At 39.0% G+C, this 26,236-nt stretch overlaps 2 protein-coding genes across 2 annotated transcripts in view; one reads left to right on the forward strand and one right to left on the reverse strand.

The window, feature by feature from the left end:
• Window positions 1–4,847: 4,847 nt before the first annotated feature.
• The window catches only part of LOC109399093 (eukaryotic translation initiation factor 5A), a 31,150-nt gene continuing 9,761 nt past the window's right edge, over window positions 4,848–26,236 (reverse strand). The window contains exons 2-4 of the mRNA XM_019671522.3: window positions 21,599–21,991; window positions 11,090–11,288; window positions 4,848–5,715 (exon numbers count right to left, since the gene is read on the reverse strand). Of these exons, the coding sequence (XP_019527067.1) occupies window positions 5,641–5,715; window positions 11,090–11,288; window positions 21,599–21,807 (483 nt within the window). The 5' untranslated portion in view covers window positions 21,808–21,991 and the 3' untranslated portion in view covers window positions 4,848–5,640. The remainder of the gene's footprint in view (window positions 5,716–11,089; window positions 11,289–21,598; window positions 21,992–26,236) is intronic.
• LOC134289633 (uncharacterized) lies at window positions 6,677–9,597 on the forward strand. The gene has a single exon (XM_062855788.1). The coding sequence runs from the start codon at window positions 7,901–7,903 to the stop codon at window positions 9,032–9,034; it is 1,134 nt and encodes a 377-aa protein (XP_062711772.1). The 5' UTR covers window positions 6,677–7,900; the 3' UTR covers window positions 9,035–9,597.

Raw genomic sequence — 26,236 nt, forward strand, 5'->3', positions numbered from 1 at the left:
AGTCCTTTATTGTCCCGGGCAGAGAAGTGAAGAACAGTGTTGAGTATTGATGTAATCGCATATGGTATGAGTTTTTGTTTGTTCTTCGTGGCGAAGAATGAACCAAAATTTCTGAGTGAAATGGATTAGTGGCGTTTGCTCCCTAGAGCCTACTTTTCTCAGGCTTTTTTGCATGGAAAAGAGATCGGTTGTACGCGAAGGTTAATTTCGATAAATCAAATCGATTGTTCGATCAATTATAGGTGACTCCCAGATCGACAATGTATAGTATCATATTAAGGATCGGTATATTCGCCTCACTCCATTCATATCCACTCCTCTTTGCTGAATCAAAGAAAGATGTAAATTAGATGTTTACAATAAAAATGACATGTGTGGCAACACTTCCATCTTCAACATCGTTGAAATGAATAAAATGACAATTTAAATGAGTTTCACAATAGATACATTTTATATTTTAACAATTTATCCTCCTCTTTTCCAATAAACCAATTTTTTTATTGCTAACTATCAAAGTAACAATAACTGTCAATTATCGGGTCATTTTGTCAGATAGGACCATAAATAATAAAACACAGACAAACAGACATAACATTGGAAAAAAAAACCAACGACCACAGTTTAACGATCTTTTTAAACCTTTATAGTTTTAGCTTTCACAACCAGAGGTGCGCACATCATTTTTCTAAGCGTTAGACGTTTCACCTAGTGTGAACTAGGCGATGGATTTTCGCGAAAAATTTTCTAGGTGTTACGTCTGTTTGTCTGTGAAGAAAAGGTCAACAACAGGGTCGTTAGAGAAGGTGTGTATTGTTTTTATCTTGCTCACACATCTTGCAACACACATGGTGCGATTTTTCAGAATAACCTGTACATTGTCAAACACTTGAAGGTTAGGTTTCATAGTATAATAAAAAAGGTAAACCGGCAACACTGTCACAATTTTTTTAATCCTGTTTATACTCGATAATGTTCAAATCATCACAAAACGTGATTATATGGCATCGAACAATGTTTTTTTTTTACGAAATTTATAAACTGCACCTGATTTTATATGATACTTTATATGAAAAAATGTACATTTTTTCTTAAAAACGCTATATCTCGGGAACGACGCAAATTACCTTGGGGAGTTAAGCTTTTTCGATAGAAAAACGTCTGATAAACACGATGGAATCAAAATTTTTAAAATCAAAATATACGTATTTTGAGAAAAACCGATTTTTAGATTTAAAATTGAAAAATATGATATTTGGCAACACTGTATCAAAAAAAAAATATTTTTTCTAGATTCCCTGAACGATTTCCTTTAAAAAAGCTGAAGGTCGAAAATGTGTAGGGGCAATCGTTTCAATGATAAAAATAAAAGAAAGAGAGGATAATTTTCATATCGGCCAAAACGAGGGGTGTTGCCACGGGCCGAGGGGTGATCCGATCGGCACCAAAATTTGGATTTTTTCTTTTTCCATCTAAACAAATGTTTCAGCCAAATTTGGTTCAAATCCGTGATGGTCGGTTGCAAGCAATTGGTCACTTGGCGTGGAATGACCCATATTGTAATAAAACAGAAAAAATACAAACAGAAGGTGGCAATATAGTTGCCACTGCCTTATAAAGGGTTAAAACGAATTAGTTAAAGCCCACAGTAAATTAGAAATATAAAATTGAAAAACGTTGGCCAAATTACCCCGAAGAGGACTGAATAAAAACACCACATAAGACTCCTGTTGTGCAAATACATGGCTTTAAAATTAGTTTATTTTCTGTTTGATGTATACAATGACACTACACGGAGAAACGAAAGTACCCAAAAGTGAGTTCAATCCACCCAACTTCGAGGTTGCGTACGGGAAGCCAATTTTGAGTTGATAAAGTCGATGTTGAGGTAGGTAGTTTGCATTTAGGCGTATTCGGCCTAAGTACCTAAAGTCGAAGTTCTTTTTACTCAACCATCAGTTAAAATTACTCAACTTTCGGTTCTATGTCACTTACTCAATTTTGGCTTCCCGCATCGAACTCTCAAAGTTGGGTTGTTTTGCTATTCACTCTTTGACAACAACAAAGAGAGCGAATGAAATAGGATGCAAAAAAGAACTCAAAAGTGAGTTTAAAAATACTCAAATTTGAGTTTTCTTGTTTTTCAGTGTACAATTCAATGTCTACACGGAACTACAAATCAACCCAAATTTAAGTTGTTTTGACGCAATCCCGGTCTTCCGTGGAATAACTCAAATTTGCGTCAAACAGCGAAAGTGATGAGTGAGTAGTTCTCGTTTGAGAGCGGCAAAAAAATTAACCCACTGGTAAGTTATTTTCACCCAACGGAGGCCTCAAATGACGCAAATTTGGGTTAACTCAAGAAAACCCAAATTTGGCTTCTTCCACGGAAGAGCAGCGGATGCGTCGGTGCTTCTCTCTTTGTTTTCGACAACATTGCGGTGGGGCGAGGGAGAAAACAACCCAACTTTGAGTTAAAACTAAAAGCAGTTTAGCCAAATTTGAGTTTTTAAAACTTATTCTTTGGGTTTTAATATTTTTCCGTGTATCGGTGCATATAAAGTTGGTGTTACATTAGGCGAAAAAAAAAAATCTTCATTGAAAATAGGGTGCTCAAATTACCCCGACGGTTTAAAATCGACGCAAAAATCAAACTTTTTTCAAAAATCTTTTTTTGGCATATAAACACGAATTGATTTTGATATTTTCATGTATCTTGCGTAGTATTATCAGAATCAATATGATCATACGATAAACGCGAGATTTATCGTTGTTTTCCGCATGTTAAAACGACTTTTGCTTAGGGTGGCCAAACTACCCCGATTTACCCTACATGTGCAAACCCTACCACGACTCTCAGATACACTAGTCAGCTATGATATAAAAGTATAGAAAGGTCATAAAGTTTGAAACCTGCTTCTTGACAAGCAATTTTCAAAACATGACCCATCTTGCCCCACCTCATTTTTACGGGGGCAAGATGGGTCAGCTATCAGAAAACTCGATTTTTCTCCAACAAAAAATACTATATCTTCTATTTTTTCTCTATACATCTAAGCTTCACAGACGTAAAGATTACATGAAAAAAGTGTTGAAACATATCGGTAGATTATTCTCAGAACTAGAAGATTTTTGTTCAGGTAGCCATGAACGGACTTTGAAAACCTATATTTTTTGTAAGAAAATTTCAAAAATAGTTTCACAAACTCTCAGTGCTCTAATTGCTTCGATAATGTAGGTCACAGAATAGCCTTTCAATGAAGAATAAAACATTTTCAAAAACTATGCAAACATACCGAAAAATTAGGGTGACCCATCTTGCCCCGTCTACACAATACACGTAGTTATATGGAATGTATAGCATAAGGAGTATAACGAAAAAAATATTTTATTTTTTTCTGTGCAAGGAACGTAAAGAATTTTCGAAACAATATATCACTTTTTTGTGTATCCACTTCGTTCATATGGAAAAATTATTGAAAGATTAAAAAAATATATAGTACGGTTGAAAACGGTACTGACCCATCTTGCCCCCACATACCATACACGTGCGGCCCGCATGATGCGGGGCTTATTGTAAGTGAAAGTAACTTCTGAATGGACGTGTATCTCCAGCCATTCTGAAATGGGTCTCGGAAGATGCAATAGAGCTATCACCTTCTAACTCCCGGATTAAAGCTTTTTGCAGTAGCATGAAAATGATACATACTGCAGAAAACTTTCTTCCATAATATCACTGCCGGACAGTGCGGGTTAGTTGGATCACACACACACATACGCAAGGTTGACCCACCCTAGTGTAGATACCTTTTCGTCTACCTCGGATCCTTTACTGGAGGACCTGCAAGCACTCGGAGTTTTCGAGCGAACCGCGCTACTTACTTACCTGTTGGAGACTTAGTGTATTCTTAGAGTTGGAACGCAATTGCAGTATCTTCTTAACAAGATATACCTACCAAATAAATGACGTGTCGGATATTTGCAAGCTGAATCAAGAACTGCAGACGAAGTTTATATTCCATCGATGACAAAGGGCAAGCCGACGATACCGTGTCAGAAAGCTTTCACAATTACTGTTCACAGCGATGGCGGACATATAACATCTAGCGGACTGCAGGTGACTTTTTGATCCAAGAGGTCAAGTGAGTTTTCCATTCGATGTAGAAGATCCAACGGAGCATGACCAACGAAACAGGACATAGCGAGCGTATAACGTAACTATAGTTGAGAGCAATCGGCGAAACATTGTTGACGATATTCAAGTTGTTCACTGTTGACGCTAGTTCTTTCTGATTTGACCAGAAATCTTATTCCATCTTTTGACGGGTTTACACTCTTGAGATATGAGCGTTATGATGCTGAAGTATTCGAGTTTAGTTCAAATTATAGCGAGAAAATCATAAAACATTTAATGTTACAATTATGCAAACAAAAATGTATCGTTGTTAATATACAGCTATACAATAGCGTTGATTAACAAAAAAAAAATCAATGGACTAAAAAACGATTACTGCAGTTACGTTTTTACCATACTGAACGTAAAATTTGCCTAAATTTGGTACGGTGCACGACTCCAAAACCAAGTAGCCAATTGGGATTTCAGGTTTCGATAACATTCACCTTTGTTAGAAAATTAAATATTTTATTCAACATAGCTTGCTGCTGCTGGTTTGTTCAAATTTTTGTAGCGGTGTTTGCCGTGCGAACTTTCTCTCCACTGGAATCCGCGTTCTGTCTGATTTCGCGCTGCCGATTCCTGTTCGGTCTCTCACTGTCTGGGGGTCTCTTGCTCTAGCCGTCCCACGGATGAATTTCTTCAGAGTTATTGATTCTCGGGTTGTTCAGGGGAATTTGTTTCATTAAATTATTATAATATTTTTATTATATTATATTGGTTTTCTCCTCCTTTAAATTTATTATAATAATTAATGTGTGTTTCGATTTTTCTTGCCTTTTTTGTTGATTTTTTTTCCTTGAATTTGTTGTAGCATTGTACAAAAAAGGGGGAACCTGTGCCTCTCCACTCCAGTGTTCATTACACAACTTTTATGAAACACCATCACTCATTGATCTGTCCCTTTTTTCTCTCTCTCTGTCTCTCCTCCTCGCTCCCGGCATGGATTTGTTTGTCGCTGTTTTCGCCTCAGCTCTACTATCCTCGGTCTTCTTTTTCTATTTCCACTATTGTTTTTTTGAGTTTATAGCTTTGCTGCTGCTGCTGCTGAATATGGTCTTTTGTTCTACCTCAGTTAATTACTTTTACCAGAAAGTATTAATTTATTAATTTTCTTTTGTTTTAATTTGTAATAATAGCTGTTTATACTAATAAGATGCAACTGTATGTGTTTGTGTTCGTTCTTTATTTAACCGTTTGCGTTTGTATGTGTAGTTGGTGTGTACAGAAGAAGAAGAGGAACACATTTTGCTTGCACTAGAGTATCAGTGTCCTCTCTCCAGGTATCCACGACGGCTTACTGGTTTACTGTAGAATGCGAATGTAGTAGTGGTTCTCTTGCTGTAGGAGTAGTAGCAACGCGTATAAGAACTGTTTGGATTGTTGCTAAGTTGTTTGTGTTTTTTAACGGTTGGTGTGTTGGTGTGTGTGTGATTCGCGGGATGTTATAATAAGCAACGGGCGAGGTATTAGTTTTTATCAGCAGCAGTGTTGTTCTTGATGGCAATCACAGTTTCTTCGCCGCATGATTTAAGAACGGTACACTGGGGGAAGAGAAATAGAAACATTAATTAGATACAGTTTTTGTTAGGTTGTTGAAGTATTTTAGGCCAACATTTGGAAAAGTCCTTCTTTTTCATTTTCTTGGCGTAACGTTCGCATTGAGACAAAGCCTGCCTCTCAGCTTAGACTAGAGGACAGAGTTGTGCAATTTCATGATGGTTAAAGTCGAACGATACTCGCAGTAACCGTCACTTCAAAGAACAAACGCAATCCATCAAAGCAGAGTCGAATCATGTCAAAGCAACTTAAGCTCGCCTACATCCAACTTAAGGCAGAACTACATCCAACAGCAGCAATCGTCTCTTCTCCTTGAACCACACGATGCAACATGAAACTTTGACTGCGTGAATTTTTGTTCTACGCCTCACATTTATATTCACATGGTGTGCTATGTTTGTGTTTGTTGTTGTACCATGCAATACTGCCGTGAATCGTATATCAGTCCCATCTTTGCTGCACTCAGCAAAAAAAAACTAGCGAAATTCATCGAAATACCTTATGAAAATTTGCTATAATTAATTCTTATGGGTGACATAAGAATACCTTATGAAAATTGATCGTGCTTGCTATGACTAATTTCATAAGATAGACTTATGAAAAGAACAAAAAAATCTTAAAATAATGCAGACTGGATTCGATCCATGAACGTCGGGATTACCGAGCCCGTGTTTTATCCACATGGCTACCGACGCTTGAGAATACCATGTTGCTTAACATCAATAAAAGCCAAGTTGTGAGACGATTTTACATCATAGAGTGGCCTTATGAAATTCATCCAAATCATTATGAATTATTTAAAGGCCGTTTCATAAGTTGGGTCTTATGGAAATCTTAAGGTTATTTGGCTGAGTGTGGATTTCCTATGCAAATGGTACAGATATGCGATTCACGGCAGAATATGGTATGTGGGGGCAAGATGGGTCAGGGGGCAAGATGGGTCAGTACCGTTTTCAACCGTATTGTTAGTTAGCCACCCAATTTTTATTTTTATTTTTATTCCCTCGGTGGAATGGATAGACAGACAATACATTTCATCATTTTTAAATCAATAACTTTAATTAGAAAAATAGCTGAAAATATTATACATTGTGCTTGTGCAATACACAAAATGCGCAAAACGAGATATAATAAACAATTTTGCTGTAGAAAAAAACAAAAAAAAAACTATTTGTTACATTAGTTACCTACTTCGCACGTTACGCACAAGAATCTGCATATTTGTTTAAAAAATCACAATAATAATTATTTTTATCGAACGATCTGCTTAGGGGCAAGATGGGTCACTCTAATGGGGGCAGGATGGGTCGTGTGACAATGGAGCACTTTTTGTTTTGATTGGACAGATTTGAGGTTAGGTGTTTCTGTTGACAGTATAGAAAACAGAAGACGCTCGCCGGTCGGGATAATTTTCATTCCGAGAAAATGTGAAAATGGTTCGCGTTTACAAAAGAAAATCGGGTCGTGGATCGTGGTCTACTGAGGACATGGAACGTGCCCTCAATTGCGTGATTAGTGGAAGATCGGCTATTCGCGATGTTGCTGATAATTTTGGCATTCCGCGCGAGACGGTTCGCCGCCGGTTGGTGGAGCTGAAAAGCGGCGTTTTGCTGAAAAAAAAACTGGGACGTTTTGATCCTGTTTTTCCACCGGAATTAGAGCAGGAATTGGCCGACCACATCATATCCTTGCAAAATCGGTTTTTCGGTATGAACACCAGAGATGTGAGAGAACTTGCGTATGCACTGGCCAAGAAAAACAATCTTCCAAACGCTTTCTCCGATGAAACCAAGCTCGCTGGAAGAGACTGGTTGGACGGGTTCCGCAAAAGGCATCCGGAGATAACCCTTCGTACACCCGAAAAAACATCAATTGCTCGAGCCAGATGTTTCAATAAGCCCACCGTTGCCAAATTTTTTGATATGATGGAGAAGGTTTATTTGGAAGGAAATTTTTCGCAGCACCGCATTTTCAATGTCGATGAAACGGCGCTGACAACCGTAAGTTTTCCGGCAAGGAATAAAAAGCAATTGTCATTTTAATGTATTATTATGTTGTTTTTTTCAGGTGCAAACGAAGTCGTCCAAGGTGTTTTCGCGCAAAGGGAAAAAACAGGTTGGAACTCTTTCCTCTGCCGAGAGAGGAATTTTGACCACTGCAGTAATCTGCATGTCTGCAGCAGGAATGTATGTTCCGCCAATGTTAATTTTCCCTCGCGTACGAATGAACGACGAACTAAAAATTGGAGCACCAGCGGGAACACTGTTCAGAGCACACCCTAGTGGCTGGATGCAGTGCGACTTATTCGTTGATTGGTTCAAACATTTCTTGGTTCACACAAAGCCTACGAAGGACGATCCCGTACTTCTAATTCTAGACGGTCATGTTAGCCATACCAAGAATTTGCAGTTCCTTGATTTGGCTCGAGAAAACCATGTTACCGTTGTGTCGCTCCCGCCCCACTGCACCCACCGTTTGCAACCCTTGGATGTGTCATTTATGAGCCCGCTAAAGACATATTACTCCAAGGCTATTGAAAAATTCCACCGCGATACAAAGGGACAGCCGGTGAAGCAGGCGAATATCTCTCAACTCTTTGCGGAAGCGTACGCCAAAGCCGCGCAGCAAACTACAGCAGAAAACGGTTTCCGGCACACCGGACTGTACCCGCTTGACCGTAAAGTGTTCAGTGATGAAGATTTTGCTCATTCCAACCCTTCCCCGATTAAAGTGGTGCCAAAAACACAGTTTCGATCACGGCGTGATTCGATTTGGTTTGAAGATGACTTGCTGGGCTTCGAATTGTCAAAACCCGTTACCTCGGACCAATCTTCCAAACCGGTTTGCCCGGAGCAGGGTCCAGAAGGGCCACAAGAGTCAACTTCTCTGGAGCAATCGCCGAAACCAGGTCCTTCGGAACGCAATCGTGAAGAAAAAGAGGAGGAACCAACACCGAGAGATTCAACGTTGGACACCGGAGCAATCATCAACACGGAACCAAAAGCGAGTCTCGACAATGATCATGGAATAAGATTCCGGCCAAGTGACATTATGCCGCTCCCTGGTTCCATGGTGCAGTCTAATGCTCCGAAGCGTGGCCGAGTTGCCGAGAAAGCGGCTGTGCTTACAAGCGATAATTTTATCAAACAATTGCGTCAGAAGAAGCAAGAAAAGGAAAATAAAGATCAGGATCTGTTGGTCACCGACACCGAAGGCCCTAAGAAACGTCGTAGGGGTGTCACATCAACGAGAAAGAACAAGAAACTTGCCAAGAAAACTGTTTCAAAACTACCCCGAGAGTAGCCACCAATCTTGTCCGACGCTGTGCAGTGATAGAGGCAGTAAGAAAACAAAGTGGAGTGGACAAAGTAAACGATGATCTGATGTTCAAAGTGACTGCAAAGAGAAAAGACCAACAAGAATGTCGGAGGACATAGTTGGAAATGATTTTTGATTAAAAATGGAGTTAATATTGAAAAGTTATGAACTTCCTTATTTTTTAAAATTGAAATCGAAATAAAGGTTTTTTCTTTGTTTGAGTACAAAACATGCTTCTTTATTGTCTTTTTGACAGATATTTGTCTTTAGTAAATAAAAATAATAATAAAAATAAACATTTTCACTATTGACCCATCTTGCCCCCGAGTTCGACCCATCTTGCCCCCGCGTTTTTTAAGGGTCACAGAAATGAGCATTTAAAAGTAGTTCTACAAAATGTGTAAGTTTAGTCAAAGCAATAATAGTTTTTGTGGTAAGGTTGAGCAACACAGTAATTTATGTTAACACACCATTTACAGCCTATGATCAGCATCCTAGGGGGAGATATTGTCATTATTTCTTAAGTGACCCATCTTGCCCCCCCTTACCCTACTACTTAACCAATTGGCCTGCATCATGCCTTATTGGATGACGACAATCATCTAGGGTGCGGGCACCGGTTTTGGCTAGTCTAAGGGAAATCATTTTTATAAAAATAACCAATAATCCTATGAAAACAACCAATGCGTCAAAAGAAAGGTTCCAATCTGTATTTTGAAGGAAAAATGCAGAAATCATGCCAATACTTGATTTTTGTATTAAAAGTGGCACTGGCCAAAATAGAAGCTCTGCCGCAGTTTTGGCCATATTCTTAAGTTTGGTTTCTATTTTGGCCAATCACGTGTATTTCTTATGGGAGTGGCCAAATTAGAAGCACCCTGGCCAAAATAGATATATGGGAGCAGATTTTTTAAGGAAAATAATTTTTTTCTTCCAGTTTTTGATCAAAATGTGTGGTTTTCACAACTGTAATCATCATATTGTATTAGGATCTACTAGTAAAAAATAAATTTACGCCGATTTAGATCGCAACAGGCTCAATACCGCACTATGGCCAAAACACCGGACTGGCCAAAACTGAAGCTTCTACCCTATACGGAAACAGAAATCAACCCAAATATAGGTTCTTTTCACTCATATCAGCTCTTCCGTACGAGAACCCAAATTTGGCTATACCGCGTTAAAGCTCTGAGTGGGTAGTTTCCGTTTGATCCCGGCAGAAAATTGCAACCCATCGCAAAGTTCTTTCTACCTAGCGTTGACTTTCGAAGTACCCTAGTGGGTTGAAATAAACCCACTTTTGGGTAAACGGCAAAAAACCCAAATTTGGCTTCTCGCACGGACATTATCGGCTAGGTAGCTGCTTCTCGCTTTGTTTTTGACAACATTGCGAGCGGGAGAGCGCGAAAACAACCCACTGGTGGGTAAAAAGTTCAAGCAGTTAACTTATTTTTGCGTTCTTTTAACGTATTTTTTAGGTAATCTGTTTTTTCCGTGATAGCAGTGAGTGACATAACTCTGCTCAGGAGATTAGCAAATAAAAAGCGTGGTAGGAGTTTCCACCGTATCACGTATCAATGCGTTCGGCGCGTGTTTGTTCGCGTTATAGAGACGGTCGACTGGTGATGGAAGAAGAAGGGAATGTAGATATTGCGGCCTTTTTGTAATAGATTATTATCTGTTAAAAGTGTCGACGTACAAGATACTGTGGAGTGTTCTGTTCAATGAATAGACTAAGATCTAAGAGTGCTTTGCGGGCAAGCCAGGCCGGTTTTCGTGAGGACTGTCCAACAAACATTTTTGCTGTACAAGAATGGAACAAACCACTCTTAAGCTAATTTTAGCTTAAGAAACTGTTATTCGGCTAGTTCTGTTTTTATTTTGACGATCGATGATGGATCAACTGTTTAAGCTGCGGATGCTCTTAGGACATATCCTACTTGACCCTAAATCATTCTCCCATTCCATATGTTGGTCTCTGAATTGCTTCACATCTTTCAGGAAATATTTTAGGAAGATTAAAAATAGTGTAATACTTACAACTAACTCCTTGCCGGAATCGAATTCAGAACGCAATTGAGTTCCCAAGTCACCGTCTGGAATCTTAAGATCTTCACGTAAATCGCCGTTGTCATTCAGGAGAACTAAAAAGCCATCATCGATGTCAGTGAGCTGGTAGTCTTCGCGCTTAACGTGTGGGACGTCCATGTTGTGAGTGGATGGGCAAATATCTTCGTATCTGTGTGTGGAGGGGAAGGAAGAGACAATCGTAGAAATTAGATATCATTTTGTGAATGTAAACTTTAGCCTAGCATACGCTCGGAACTCACAGTTCGAAAAAAGGTTGCTGTAGAAGATATGTACAAACATGTGACCACATTCTTACATCAGATCACACATTTCCAAAAATACTTCTATAGTTGCTATGTGCACAATTCATGGATTGATCCGGGAATTGAGCGTCCTCAGACCGTTTAGAATAGAAAGTGCACTTTGACCATTTGATGTGATTCGCCTTCTTTCGAACTGTGAATTGCAAGCTATAACTTTCCACAGATGAATCCTCGGCACTTCATTAATTCAAGCAATCATGATTCAGTTGATTCTATTACATTTCATGAAAATGGTTTCGAGCAGAATATCAGACGTGGCATCTATCTTCCAGGTTATATGTCATATATTTGCATTGAATTTAATGCAATCCTATATTTGAATCAACTATATTTTGTTGTTGGATTGACTATATTCCCAAAATTCTATAAATCTACAACGAATTCGATTGCCGGGATGTCATTGAAATACCGAATTTCGATCAACACAGATAAACATAACATTGCTACTTGCTACCTTGATATAAATGATCCACGCTTTCCATATGAACAGTACACTATAGTCAAACCAACAACAGTATGTAGTTGATGCAATTGAAATATAAGTTTATGTTTATTAAAATGCCAAGATGTAACTGATTGTTCATAGATGGGTAGTGAAATGTGATGAATCCGAATGATTTTTTCGATGATTAGCGTTGAATATTTTTGAAGTGCTCGAGGAGAGAACATCAGATTTTTTTCCATTCGTTTTCGATAATAACTGTAGAAGATATGTACAAACATGTGACCACCGGTTCCTAGTGAATCAGATCACACATTTCCAAAAATACTTCTATAGTTGCTTTGTGCACGATTCCGCTTCGGTCCGGGCATGGAACGTCCGCAGACCGTTTGTAATGGAATGTGCACTCGTTTAGAACGTACTCAAAATGCGTAAATTTCCGAGATCTAAACCTCGCCACAGTTTTTGAAAGAATGAAGTTACTTGACAGTTCTGAGTGAATTAAAACTACTAGGGTAGAAGCTTCAGTTTTGGCCAGTCCGGAGTTTTGGCCATAGTGCGGTATTGAGCCTGTTGCGATCTAAATCGGCGTAAATTTATTTTTTACTAGTAGATCCTAATACAATATGATGATTACAGCTTTGAAAACCACACGTTTTGATTAAAAACTGGAAGAAAAAAATATATTTCCTTAAAAAATCTGCTCCCATATATCTATTTTGGCCAGGGTGCTTCTAATTTGGCCACTCCCATAAGAAATACACGTGATTGGCCAAAATAGAAACCAAACTTAAGAATATGGCCAAAACTGCGGCAGAGCTTCTATTTTGGCCAGTGCCAATTTTAATACAAAAATCAAGTATTGGCATGATTTCTGCATTTTTCCTTCAAAATATAGATTGAAACCTTTCTTTTGACGCATTGGTTGTTTTCATAGGATTATTGGTTATTTTTATAAAAATGATTTCCCTTAGACTGGCCAAAACCGGTGCCCGCACCCTACAGGCACGAATTGCACAAACGATTTGAAGTTTGCATGATAGAATTTATGGTAATATACAGGGGGTGGCCAAAATGTGCGGCTCCATGGTTGTGCGGCTAGGGTCACCAAGCTCTCAGGAAAAGTTTTCGGCTGTGCCACTGGGCGTTGCATGCTAGTCCGTTGTCTAGTGTTGTGCTTCTTTCAAAGAGCGAAAAGCTCACTGGAAGCATTGAACGTGTCCGTGTCTTGTTAAAAAAATGTTTGGGATAGGCAACTTTTTTATATATTGTTAGTGTATGTTAAAATTTTATTCAATTCGGTTCACTGGTTTTCGAGATATGACAGCTCAAAATTAGTTGCCTAAAAATAGTTTTTTACCCGAACGGTTCCAACTTTGCAAAAGATTGATCAGTTGAGCCCAAATTTGTACCAATGATGCACATATAATAGGTTGACAAGCAGTCAAAATTTGAGATTTTTTGATGCACTCTTTAAAAAGTTATAGCATGTTGAACTTTTTTGTGAGAAAAAAAATTGCCTATCCCAAACATTTTGACCACCCCCTGTATGTGTATGTAATCATTGGATTTTCTTGGTTTTCGAAATTTAGAGCTTTTTAGGTATATTTGTAGCCACTAGGATACCAAACCCATTTTATGGGTCTTTTCACACTTTACGAGGTCCTTAGAAATACAGTTGACTCTCTACATCTCGATAGTGAAGGGACTATCAAGATAGGGAGAGATCGAACTCAAGAACAAATTTGTAATGCACACTAGATTGAAAAATCGTCCGTAACTAGGAAAAACCGTCAACAAACAGATGTCACTTCACCTTCATAGAATGTTTTGCACCTAAGAAACTAGATCTAGCAACCTGTAAAAACGGGCATATCGACATATGGAGAGAAAATCTCGAACAAAAACGAACGAGATCGCATCGAGATAGAGAGATATCGAGACAAGGAGATATCGACATGTAGAAAGGTACAAATGTATGCTGGTTGAAGGGACCGACCAAACCATCGAGATAGGGAGAGATATCGAGATGAACATCGACATGTGGAGAGTCGACTGTATATATATTAGTGTGGGTCATCGGAACCGTTTTCTCAGATCAAAGATTTTTTGATTCCGTTTCGGGTCTTGAGTATCTGTGCAAAATTTGAGCACGATCGGTTACGTCTACACTTTGCGCATTGCAATTGAAATTTGTATGGGAAAACATACTTTTTTGCATTTTAGCCATAAGTTGAAAAAGTTTGTCTGAAACTTTTTAACCGATACTGTAAAATGATAGCCTAGGATGTTCTGAAAAACTTTGTTGAAGACCGCGAAGCGATCCGATGTTTGTGAAAATAGTTATAACCAACGAACCGCAAGCATTTGTTTATGTTTTAACATGTAAAGCAGTGTTTCCCAAACTTTTGGAGGTATCGCCCCCTTGGAGCTGATGAAATATTTTTTCGCACCCTGGGCAAGATTTTTTTTAAGAAGACGTAACGTATTTACATAAACATGTGTGTCTCTTTTGTTTGTTTGATTTTAAATACAATTACTCCCGAACAAATCAAGGGTTGTTAACTCAATTTTGAACCGATTCTCACGTAATTTTATCGAGATATAGGCACGGTTAGTAATATCCGTGTACAAAAAACTGTCAATTGGTTCGAAATTGACTGAGTTAAAGCAAAACAATGACCCGTATGAAAAAAAAAATCGGTTAATTAGTTCATTTACCAGTTTCCTCTTTTTAATGGAATTTAACTACTTCCAAGAGCCAATAATTATTAAAAAAAAAAGAAATCAGCTCTGAAAGCTTCTTCCGATGATTGTTAATTGAAACAGCTTGATGAACTAATATAGGGATGACACTCATTTGGATATGTGGTCCTATTCTGGGAACATGCCCGTTATAACTCAGTTAACGACTGCGGAAAAGTGACTAAAATATGACTCCCTTCCTAAATGGCCCCGCATCCTATGGTTTCATTTAGGTAAGAACGAAACTAAAAGATGGTAAATTTTAATATCATTATGCAGAGATTGACCTTATCACAAGAATAACAATGCTACTTGTAGTGGTACTAAAAAAATGAAGATTCTTGCGGTAAACTTGAAATATTTGAGGCTTTTTCTCATCAAATTTCAGGAAATAGTTAATCAACATTTAAAAAAAAAGTTTTAAAAGAAGAATTTTTACTTAGTATCTGACTTTTCGATACTAAGTAAAAAGTCTTCATGATTTTCTTTAGAAAACATGAATACCAGGATTTTTATCGGACGCTTCCTCACAAATATCACCAACAATATGTTTATAAAAATTTCCTGAAACTTCTCCATATTCTTGACTGTAACCCTCTGCGGAAATCCACCTATGCATTCAAAACATTTTTCACGGGACGACATCATCTTTTTTACATGATATTGGTAAAACCTTTTCTTGAATATTCGCCAAGAAGTGTGCTACAAATTTTACAGTCGTAAGAGAAAAAAAATTGTAGCAAATGTCCTAATATTTACAGAAAAAAATAACTACACTCCTACTTTGGAATTCTGTATAACTTAAGTCATGAGCATGTTATGACCCAGAATTTTTTCAAAGATTTGAACTTATTTGTTCTTATTATAGATGGATTTCTATTATTGAAAAATCGCCCCCTTTTCAATATTTTCGCCCCCCAATTTTCATTTTAGTAATTTTCGCCCCCTTGGATCTGATTTTCGCCCACCAGGGGGCGATTTCGCCCACTTTGGGAATCGCTGATGTAAAGGAATAACAATAGCAACAAAATCATGCTGTTTCTCCAAGCAATGCTAACGCTATAACTTTTTTCATAAGCATCAGATCACTTTGCGGTCTTCGACAAAGTTGTTCAGGATACTCTAGGCTATGTTTTCACTTTATCGGTTACACGGTTTTAGAAAAATTCGAGCTTGTTATGATAGAAATGCAAAAAAGTGTGTTTTCCCATGTAAAACCACATACAAACTTCAAACGCGATGCGCAAAACGTAGACATAACCGATCGTGCCCAAATTTTGCACACTCATTTGGGTCCTGAAATTAGATGAAAAAAGTTTTGATCTGATGGGATACCATTGAATTTTTAATTTTTCCATATAAACGATGACCCACTCTAATATATATACAGGTCGGACTCGATTATCCGGGGGTTCAATTAACCGGGGGCCCGATTATCCGGGGCTCGATTATCCGGGAAAAATGGCTCGATTATCCGGGGAAAACTTTGTTTTTGCTTTGTTTACAAGTTTTTAGATTACAGTATGTGATAAACATCAAATACAACATCTGTAAATAAGATTTAGCCTATTTGAAAATTGTTTTTATTTTTTCACATTTTTCAGCTAAAATTTCATGTTCAAAAACCATGCTTGTAATAATACCAGACGTTAAGTTTCGGCACTACAACGTCATGTATGTTAGCTTTTATGTTTAAGGTACAGTTTTTGATTGAAGAACATCAAAAATAAAAGAAAAGAAGCATGGCTCGATTATTCGGGTGATTCGATTATCCGGGGTGAAATAATTTTGGGGTCACCCGGATAATCGAGTCCGACCTGTATATAGGGTGCGGGCACCGGTTTTGGCCAGTCTAAGGGAAATCATTTTTATAAAAATATCCAATAATCCAATGAAAACTACCAAAGTGTCAGAAGAAAGGTTTCGATCTGTACTTTATTAGAAAAATGCATAAATCGTGCTAATACTTGATTTTTGTATTAAAAGTGGCACTGGTCAAAATAGAAGCATTGCCGCAGTTTTGGCCATATTCTCAGCTTTGGTTTCTATTTTGGCCAATCACGTGTATTTCTTATGGGAGTGGCCAAATTAGAATCACCCTGGCCAAAATAGATATATGGGAGCTGATTTTTTAAGAAAAAATATTTTTTTCTTCCAGTTTTTAATCAAAATGTATGGTTTTAACAGCTGTAATCATCATATTATTTTAGAATCTACTAGTAAAAAATAAATTTATGCTGATTTAGACCGTAACAGGCTGAAAACCGCACTATGGCCAAAACTCCGGGCTAGCCAAAACTGAAGCTTCTACCCTATATATCTAAGACGAGCGCGATTGGAACCCTACAATAGGGCACTGCAAGCCGCTGCTGCTTAGATAGATTGGAACTATGGAGTACCGTAAACGTACCATACTTTGCGCACCTAGGGCCTAACTTTGCGCACTTTTCAAAAAATCGCCAAACATTCTGCTGGTTCATAATGTGAACTTTTTTTTCTAGAAGACTAGAAAGTGATTGTGGGCATATGTAAAAAATATGAGTTTAGGAAATATTGCCTTTCAAGCAAATAGTGCTCACTAAAATGCGCAATGTTTGGCACTGCGCAAAGTTTGGTGCTTACACGGTACTATCCTATCACAGATTGGCGGTATTTGGTAAAGGGTTTCTAGAGCCCAGCATTTTTTTTCTGGGATTATTCAAGAAGTTTCTTCCTCAGGGAGCTATTGAGGTTCCTTTAGAAGTTCCCTCTGTGATCCTTCCAGCAGTTTCTTCTGAGATTCTTAAAAGGTTCCATTTGAGATTGTTCTAGGAACTCCTTCCAGGATTCCTTCTGGCATTTCGAGGAATTTCTCAAGAAGAGTTTTGGGAATCCTCCAGGAATTCCATCCCAGATTTTCATTTCCAAATAACTTTTTTAGGAATGTCTCGAGAAGTTTTTTTTTTCGACTTCCAGAAGGCATTCCTGGAAATATGGAATCCCGGAAGGAACTGTAGGAGGAAAACTAGAAGTAGAAGTTTCATGAGGAATTCCATAAACAAAACTTGGAGAAATTCTTCAAAATACACCTGGAGGAACTCCTGAACTCCTGGAAGGTTTCTAGAACTTTCAAAAGAAAGAGTTCACAAACAAATCCAAGAATAGATTCCCGAGAGAATCCGTGAAGAAGTTCGGAACTCCTTGAGAAATCTCGAAAGAAATCCCTTGAAGTCCCAGAAGGTATCTCTGAAGGAATCCTTGAAGGGGTTCTCTTGGAGGAATATCAGATGGAACCTTTCAAGAATCTCTGGGAGAATTTTGAAGAAATCTAGGAACTCCTGAAGTGAAATCTGTCTTCTCAAGGAATTCCAGAAAGGGCACTGCATGCCGCAGTTGGTAAGGTAACTTTCCTAAGTCTTTCGACGTTTTGTGCCCTTGTTGTTTACGATTCAAACTTGGAGAATTGTTCGATGGTTTTCTCAGGTAGCGTGAATTGAAATTGAAATGTGTGGTTCACGCGCGTTGAGAAGTTTGCTAATTTATGACTTGCTGGTGAGATTCCTTCAGGAGATCCTTCTGGCATTCCTCCAGGAAGGCATTGCGGAATCATTTCGCCAGGTTTTTTTTTCTTGCATGCCTTCAGGAATTCCTTTTGCGATTTCTCCAGTATTTTTTCCATGATTCATCCCGGATTTTCTGCTGGGATTTTTAAGGGAACTCCTTCAGAGATTCTTCTAGGGGTTTGGTCAGGATTTTTCAGAATTTCCTCTGGGGTTCTTCCAGGAGGTTTTACTAACATCCCTAAAAAGGATTCAACTGGGAATAGTCTGGGAGTTCTTGCCGGGAATCCCATCTGAAATTCCTCTAGGAATTCGTTCCAAGATTCCTTCAGGAATTTCTTCTGGGATTCCCCTAGGAACATTTCCAGGGATTGCTACAGAAATTCCTTTCGTGATTTCTCTGGAAATTTATTCCAGGATTCCTCCAGAGATACATTCTGGAATTCCTCAGGGAGTACCTTCAGAGATATTTCAAGAAATTCATTCGGGATTGCTTGATAAGCTCCCTCTGGGGTGTTCCAGAAGTTTCTCATGAAATACCTGAGGTTACATCTGGGATTCTTATAGCTAAAGAGGTTCCATCTGGGATTTCTCTAGTAGTTCATTCCGTGATTCCTTCAGGAACTCTTCCCGAGATTCCTTTACGAGATTCCATCCGGGATTTCTCCTGGAATTCTTTCTAAGACTGATCCAGGAAATCCTCCCGGGATTCATCCAAGAGTTGCTTCAGTGGTTTCCCCAGAAGTTTTTTTTCTTCTGGGATTTTCCAAGAAGTTCCTTCTGGGATTTCAGAAGTTCTTACTAGATTGATTTTACCAAGAATCCTTCCTGCGTCCAGGACATTCTGCATTCAGTAATTTTTTTCAGCGATTTTTTCAGAAATTTGTTCAATGATTCCTCCAATAATATCTTCCAGAATTCTTCCATGAACGTCTTCTAGGATTCCTCCAACAGTTCCTTCATGATTTCCTTCTCAGACTTCAGCATAAAATTCTCCTGGGAACCCTCTACTAAATTCATCCGGAATTCCTCCAGATATCCCTTTCGCATTTTCTTCTGAAGTTTTTTTTTGTTCAAGATTGCTTCAAGGATTCCTCCAGGAGGTCTACCTCAGAATCCTCTGATATCATCGTCTGGGGTTCTTCCAGCAATACCTTCCTGGAGAATCAGGAACTCCATCTAGACTTTCTGAAGATCCTTATGCAATTCCCCCAGGAAATTCTTGCAGATGTTCACAAATGGTAGTCCTCTCGGAGATTATTAAGAAATCCTTCAAGATTTTGTTATTGGAATTTATACGGAATTACTCCAGGAAATCCGTATGGTTTTTTTTTTCACAAGATAGGGTCTTGTACCATTTGGGCAGGTGTACCTATTTTAGGCACTAGCCACTATAACTAAGTCAATTTCAAACCGATTGATTTGAAATTTTGTCCAGAGTTAGGCACGTACAGTATCTAACTCCGGACAAAAATTCAAATCAATCGGTTTGAAATAGACTTAGTTATAGCGACAAGTGCCCAAAATAGATACGCCTGCCCAAATGGTACAATACCCTACTTATAGAATTCCTACAGTAGTTGTTTGACGAATTCCTCATACAATTTCTCAAGGAATTATTTCAGAAAATCCTTCTGGGTTTCCTCCAATAACTCTTTCAGGGATAACATTTCTCCAAGAAATCCTTGTGAGAATCCCAGGGAAAAAAGACCGAAGACAATTCAAAAGGAACTGGAAGAATATCAGAAAATACGTCCTGTGGTAACTTTTAGATAAATCTCAGAAGGAACTTCTGGGGGAATCTCTGAAGGAATTCCTGAAGTAATCTCTGAAAGAATTCCTCGAAGAATCTCAGAAACAATACCTGGAGGAATCTTACGGAGAATTCCTTGGTAAATCTCAGAATTCTTTAGGGAGTCTCGCAAGGGACTCCTGAAGGGATCCCGAAACTCCTGGAGAATTATAGAAGGAGTGTCTGGAGGACTCCTGGAAAGAATTCCTGGAAGAGTCATAGTTGGAACCGTTTTGGAGATCTAAGAAGAAACTCCTGGAAGAATCCCAGAGAAAATTTTTATAAGGTATCCTAAATAAACCTCTGGAAGAATTTTGAAAGGGAGCTCCCTCAGATACATTAGACGGAACTCCTGGAGGAATCCTGGGATAAATTGTAGGAGAAACCATGAAATAATTTTTTGAAGAAATTCCGAAAGGAATTCAACTAAACAGATATCCACAGATATCATTTATTCCGCTAAAATTAACAAGTACTGTGCGAACAAAGGGTCCTGACTGTGCAAATTTTTGAAGCAATGAAACCTCGACCACAACACTACTAAAATTTGTGGACCATGCTCTACTTGTTCTCGTGATCGACACCGATTCTCTTCACAGCAGTTAAACTGTCTGAACGATCGGAATCGACTTGTGGCCTTTTGCATCCGTAATCGCCCGCTTCGGAGCCGGTATCGTCAAGATGCCGTTCCTCCCAACGAAATAGGCGATTTGATCTGGTTGGAATCGTGTCCCGGTAGATGTTACCATGATCGTCCTGCTTCTCGCCGTGTTTCCCTTTTCCCCAGCATTCCCCTTCGATGATGATGCTGTTGTCGGAGGCTTTCAACGAAATTTCCGTTGAGCTAAACTGCTACACATCCAAGTTGATTTGGAACTTGTCCTTGTCGGCGTGAATCGTCGATCCGCTATCCTGATAGGCAGCGATATCGACATGGCGATATCGACGATTGTAGATGGGGCGCCTCAGTCGAAGGGGAATCCCTGAAGAAGCTCTTGATAAAATCTTAGCAGTAACTCATAAATTAGCACACTTCTCAGCGCACGCGGAACAGTTGCCAACACAACAACACAGTTGCCCAAAGTTTTGCTCAAACAGCATCAAATTAGGCAATTTAGCGCCATTTCATTGCAGAAACGTAAAATGTATCATCTCACTATACAAGAATTCAGCTAAATTCTACAATTCTAGTACTTCACCGAACGTGCCCCATTCGATTTGATATGTGGAAAAACTTTGGGTGAAATACTGTTTCGCTATTTAAACGGACGTGAAATGTGCTATTGTAGAGTTCCGAATACAATTGATTTACCCATATTACTATAAATTGTTAGATAACCGCTTCGATGGATCTCATAAGACAACTTCCACTTCGACGGCTTGAAAACTATTGTAGGTAGATCTTCGAAAAAGTAACTTTTTTAAACGCATTTGGAAATTTGTGTTCATGCAAACTATAAACCATTTGTTTAATCGTGCAAGAGTTCTCCCGTTTCTACTAAGCTATTTTTTCTGGAAACTACCCAGTTCATGCATACTCTCAGAAACTGCTGCAAGATTTGAAATTTTTGACTTCTCATTTTGTTTTTCATATGCGCTGGCACAACCGAATATTAGTTTTCAAAGGCCAATACTCACTTCTTGCCGGTGAAAATGTCGATGCCAACCAGATGTACCTTGGCGTGTCCGTGTTTACCGGTCTTGGAGGTGGACATTTCGACGATTTTGCATGGACGAGCCTTGAGCATAACGTGACCATTTTTGCGGAGCGCCGAACACTGCATCGGGAAGGTGGCGGACGCACCGGAATCTCCGGCCTCGAAGTGGGTATCCTCCATTTCGGCCATGGCTGCTGTTGTTGTTTGTTTTCTTCTTTTCTTGGATCAACCAAACGAAAATTAACGAAGAAGAAGTGCGTTCTTCTCTCTACTGGATGACGACGACGGTACAACGATTTATACCAACAGGACCTGCTGCTATAAATGCGGATCTTATCGGCGGTGTGTGACGATCCCGAAGATCTTGCCTACGCTGCTCGATGGAAAGGGAGATAAAGAGAGAAAGATTTCATTAGTATTAGCTGTAGTAGGCGTGTTCTCACCTATCCCACACTAGGAATATCTCGCCGACTTTGATACGACTTTATTGGAGTTTTACCAAAATTCGATCGAGTTTTGGTAAAACGACCATAGATATCAAAACGAGAGATATTTCCCGAGTGTGGTTAGATAATGCAAAACTGTTGAATAACTGTTGGTGCACACGGCTGGAAACTGGAACGTACTCTGCCGGAAGCTGGAAGCACTAAGATTGGACAACGAAACTTCAATATACGACATTATGAACCTGATTGCGGTGGATGTCGACAACGAACTGAATGCAGGCCATACGTATTCCGCTCGGTTTAAGTTAAAATGAGAGGGAACAAGGCGCCATCGAACGGAATCGATTCGCCCAAGAAGCGGAAACGTTTTTGTAAATTTGCAGTTTAGAATTCAGACAGAACCACTCATTCAGAAAGAGTTCAATGATGCAGCAAGACGATCGAACTGCAAAACTCCTCATTGAAGACGACATACAGACAATTCGCTGCAATGGAATGGGCGTTACGAGAATATATTTATTGATTGTTACTGTGGATATTAATAGTTTTATTTGGGTATAGATGTCATCATTAAGGGGGATGGTCTCTTTGGTAATAGATTGGGATGATGCCGAACTGAATTCTCGACGGAGGCAATGACCTTGACACTGATGCTTATGCGTTTATTTTGCAGCTCCATCAGATCAGTGCCAGTGGTTTGCAACGGAAAGACCACATTGGGCATGGCATTGATGGAAGAATACGAATATCTACAATACATTCTTACGTTTAATAACATATTATAATAAAGTTGAAAATGATCATAAAAACTTTGATCTTCTGTGAAAAAAAAATAGAAGTTTGAGCAGTGATAAACAATAATGAATATTTGTTGGTGAGCTCGTTTCATTTTCTTAGAATCAACAGTATTTCATTCAGGGCCAAGTAAAGTGATTGTTTATCAATAGTTTCACTATTGAAACAGTTTTTTTTTTTATATTTGATGTGTCATTTGAGTGCATACATTTCTTCCACCAAATGCGCAATCAGTACGCCGCCAGATAATAATTATAGCCTGGCTATAATTGATTGTCGCAACAATAAAATCGGTAAATCACCATTCTCAACCCTGAATGGTCTGCCGACATGTGAATATACATTTGCATCAGTGTCACCACTGCTGTACGACCTTCAGTTCCGTTCTCCACTGGGTCAATGTCCCCTCGAGACGGTAACTGTGGTCACGTGCTAATTTTTTTTTTTTTTCAACTTGTCCATGCTTCGTCCACTGGCGTTTTCAAATCAAAGATGACATCATATCGGCCATCATCGGCTGACTGATTTGCGCCTACTGAGACGCACATCCGATGGCAATCTAAAAAACTGGTGCGACAACTCGAAATAGTACATCGAATCGACCAAATCAACCACGCTATGTGATATGGGTGGGTTGTGGCGGCGGCGGAGGCGCCTACTATGCAGCCGAAATCTTTCCATTACTGCTTGCGCTTGGGTGTTTAGCACCATCTTTTGTCAGGTTGGGATCGCTTTTTTTCTGTTCTCGCTTCTCTTCGAGAATTTGTGCGACTATTTTTAGCGTTTGAATTTGTTGCTTACACACGACTGGTTACTTTGTCGTCGTCGTCGCGCTTCAATGCCCAGTGTTCTTGATATCGCAATCGAACAGAACGGCAAATCGATAATGTATGCCCCAGATTGAAATTTCAACGGGCAAACCGAACTCTTTTTCACTTAAAAAGAGATGTCATGGGGGTAATGAAACGTGTTTTACAATATGTGCAATGTCCGAAAACGTTATTAAATAAGTCAGTTAGGCCCTTATGAAAAATCATTGTCGAATTTCCATCTTCAAAGTCCATCGATATCAATACCGGCGAGGCGAGTCGTATGACACCGCACCGTTTGGTTGTGTGTTATCACTACCAGCAGTAAAGAAGGTAGCCGGCAACCGGCTCTTTTGTTTTCATTAACGCTGAAGAACTAGATAACCGAGTGGTTCTCACCAGTCAGTGTAGCGTAGCAGCAGCAGCTACTAAGCTATACCGGCTATCTTCCTGCTGATATGCCTTCGTGGTGTGGTGGTGTTTTAATGTGTTAAGTAATCAGGAATCAGTGCTCGCTGTCGACATGTGTGAGTTGTGCTCGTGATGTGGCATTGAATCTGTTGGAATTGGAATGATACTCGCGAGGGCACGTCACATTTCTGGGTTAGCACATATCGAATGCGAATGAAATCCTCTTTTTACTATTAGGTCATATTAATAAAGCTGAGTAAATACTAAAACTCAAGCATATCCCTGCTCACTAAGAACGTTCACCAATCAATAAATGAGACTAGATTGAGTTTAAATAAGGGCGAAAGTAACATGAGAGAGTTCTCTTCATCGATTCTCTCTTCTGCAAATTAAAGTGACAAGATGCAAATTCAATCGAACTTTTTTACACTTAGACGCTAGATTGCATCGCAATCTTTCGTTTAGGCGTAAAAAAGTTTAATGAAACTTGCATCTTGTCACGAAGATTTGAAGAAGAGAGAGTCGATGAAGAGAACTCACTAATGTTACTTTCGCCCTTATTTAAACTCAATCTAGAGATATACTTTAATTGATGAATTTTCAGCAATCCATTCCAAACTCGGTGAAGTATTCTCCGTTTCTTCCCTCTTCAACAAGTTATTAAAGAAACAGCATCAAATTAGGCAAGGAATCACCTTTTCATAGCAGAAATGGAGAATTTATCATCCCATCATAAAAAAATCCAGATCACTAATTTCAGTCTAGTACTTCACCGATTGCTTTCTATTGAAAGCAAAATAAGTTTTTTTTTTCAAAAAATATCGATATTCAAGGTGACGGAGCTATGAAAGAATGCCATTTTTTAAGAAATGAGTGATAATTTCCGTCGTCCCCTAATTTTACTCACAGTTTCATTGCACGTGCGATACTGCTTCGACTGCTTCAAATTACTGTCCGAAACAAAAATGTCAAACGAATGCACTTCACGACTATAGCGGCTTCGGGAGACGGTTCGGCTTTTGTTATTCCTGTCTTCTTCCATAATAAGAGCTATCTTGCCCATCTGTGTGTCGTATTCAATGCAACATGCAAGAATAAACTAATATTAACATTCATAATCGGAATTGGCTGAAAATCTATGCGTAAAGCTAGAATTAGACAAATGTCATCGTGTCAGATGACATTAATTTGACCCCTTCTTATGTTTATTGATCTTCGTTCTACTGCTCGTGTTGTGTGTAAGAGGTAAGGGTAGCGCACGAATGTAACAAAGCAAGCTGACACCCGACTGCGGCAGCGAAATGAAGGTAGTAAAAAGTGTCGAATGTTTACAAGACTGATCACAACGTCCGAGGCCACAGTCCCGGACATTAAGTCGCGTTTTTTTTTCGAAATAGCGTCCAAAAGTTTGGATGCGTCATAATATCCTATGTGCCTTCTTTCCTTGGACTTCGTGGCGTATCTGCAAGTTTAGACGTTATGCCCCGAAAAAATGCGCATAAAGTCCTGGGACTTTATGGCCTCGGACGTTATGATACTGCGCCGTTATTTTCGTTAATCAATATCTTAAAGATTTATTTCTAAGCATTTACAGCAAACTATGGGAAAAGTTTAGAATGAAAAAAAAAAATCTGCAAATCGATTGAATATGATTTTGAGTGCTGCTCAGAGATAAAATATCTACTTAGCAGCTTAGACTGACTACCTCTTCCTTCCGCCATTATGTACATTCCAATGGAGATTATGCCAGGCTTTTATTCTTGTTGAGCACTTCCATAGTTATCTGGGCTAAATATCAAACGACACAGTTAAATCAAATGTGTAACTCCCGGGGATCGACCCAGTTGTGGTACAGGCATGTTCAGGTATGAAATAGAACAATGATAAAAAACCAAATGCTTTTCTTTAAAGCCTTCAGTACACGCTTTGCCAATAGTCTATTTTACGAAACGACAACAGTGTTGATATTGATATTAACACTCACGGGCTTGGGCGCAACCTCCTGTCAAATTTTCATTCATGAAATGAGCGATCAGCTGATCCGAAACGTCTCGTAAAATGGCTCATATGCGCAAATATTTGGCTATTTGACGTATCAGACGTTAGCAGACGTTTGCCGTTTGGTTATTATTTGTCAATGGTCAGTACACGTATGAC

Source organism: Aedes albopictus, chromosome 3 (genome assembly GCF_035046485.1).
Source record: "Aedes albopictus strain Foshan chromosome 3, AalbF5, whole genome shotgun sequence".
NCBI lineage: Eukaryota > Metazoa > Arthropoda > Insecta > Diptera > Culicidae > Aedes > Aedes albopictus.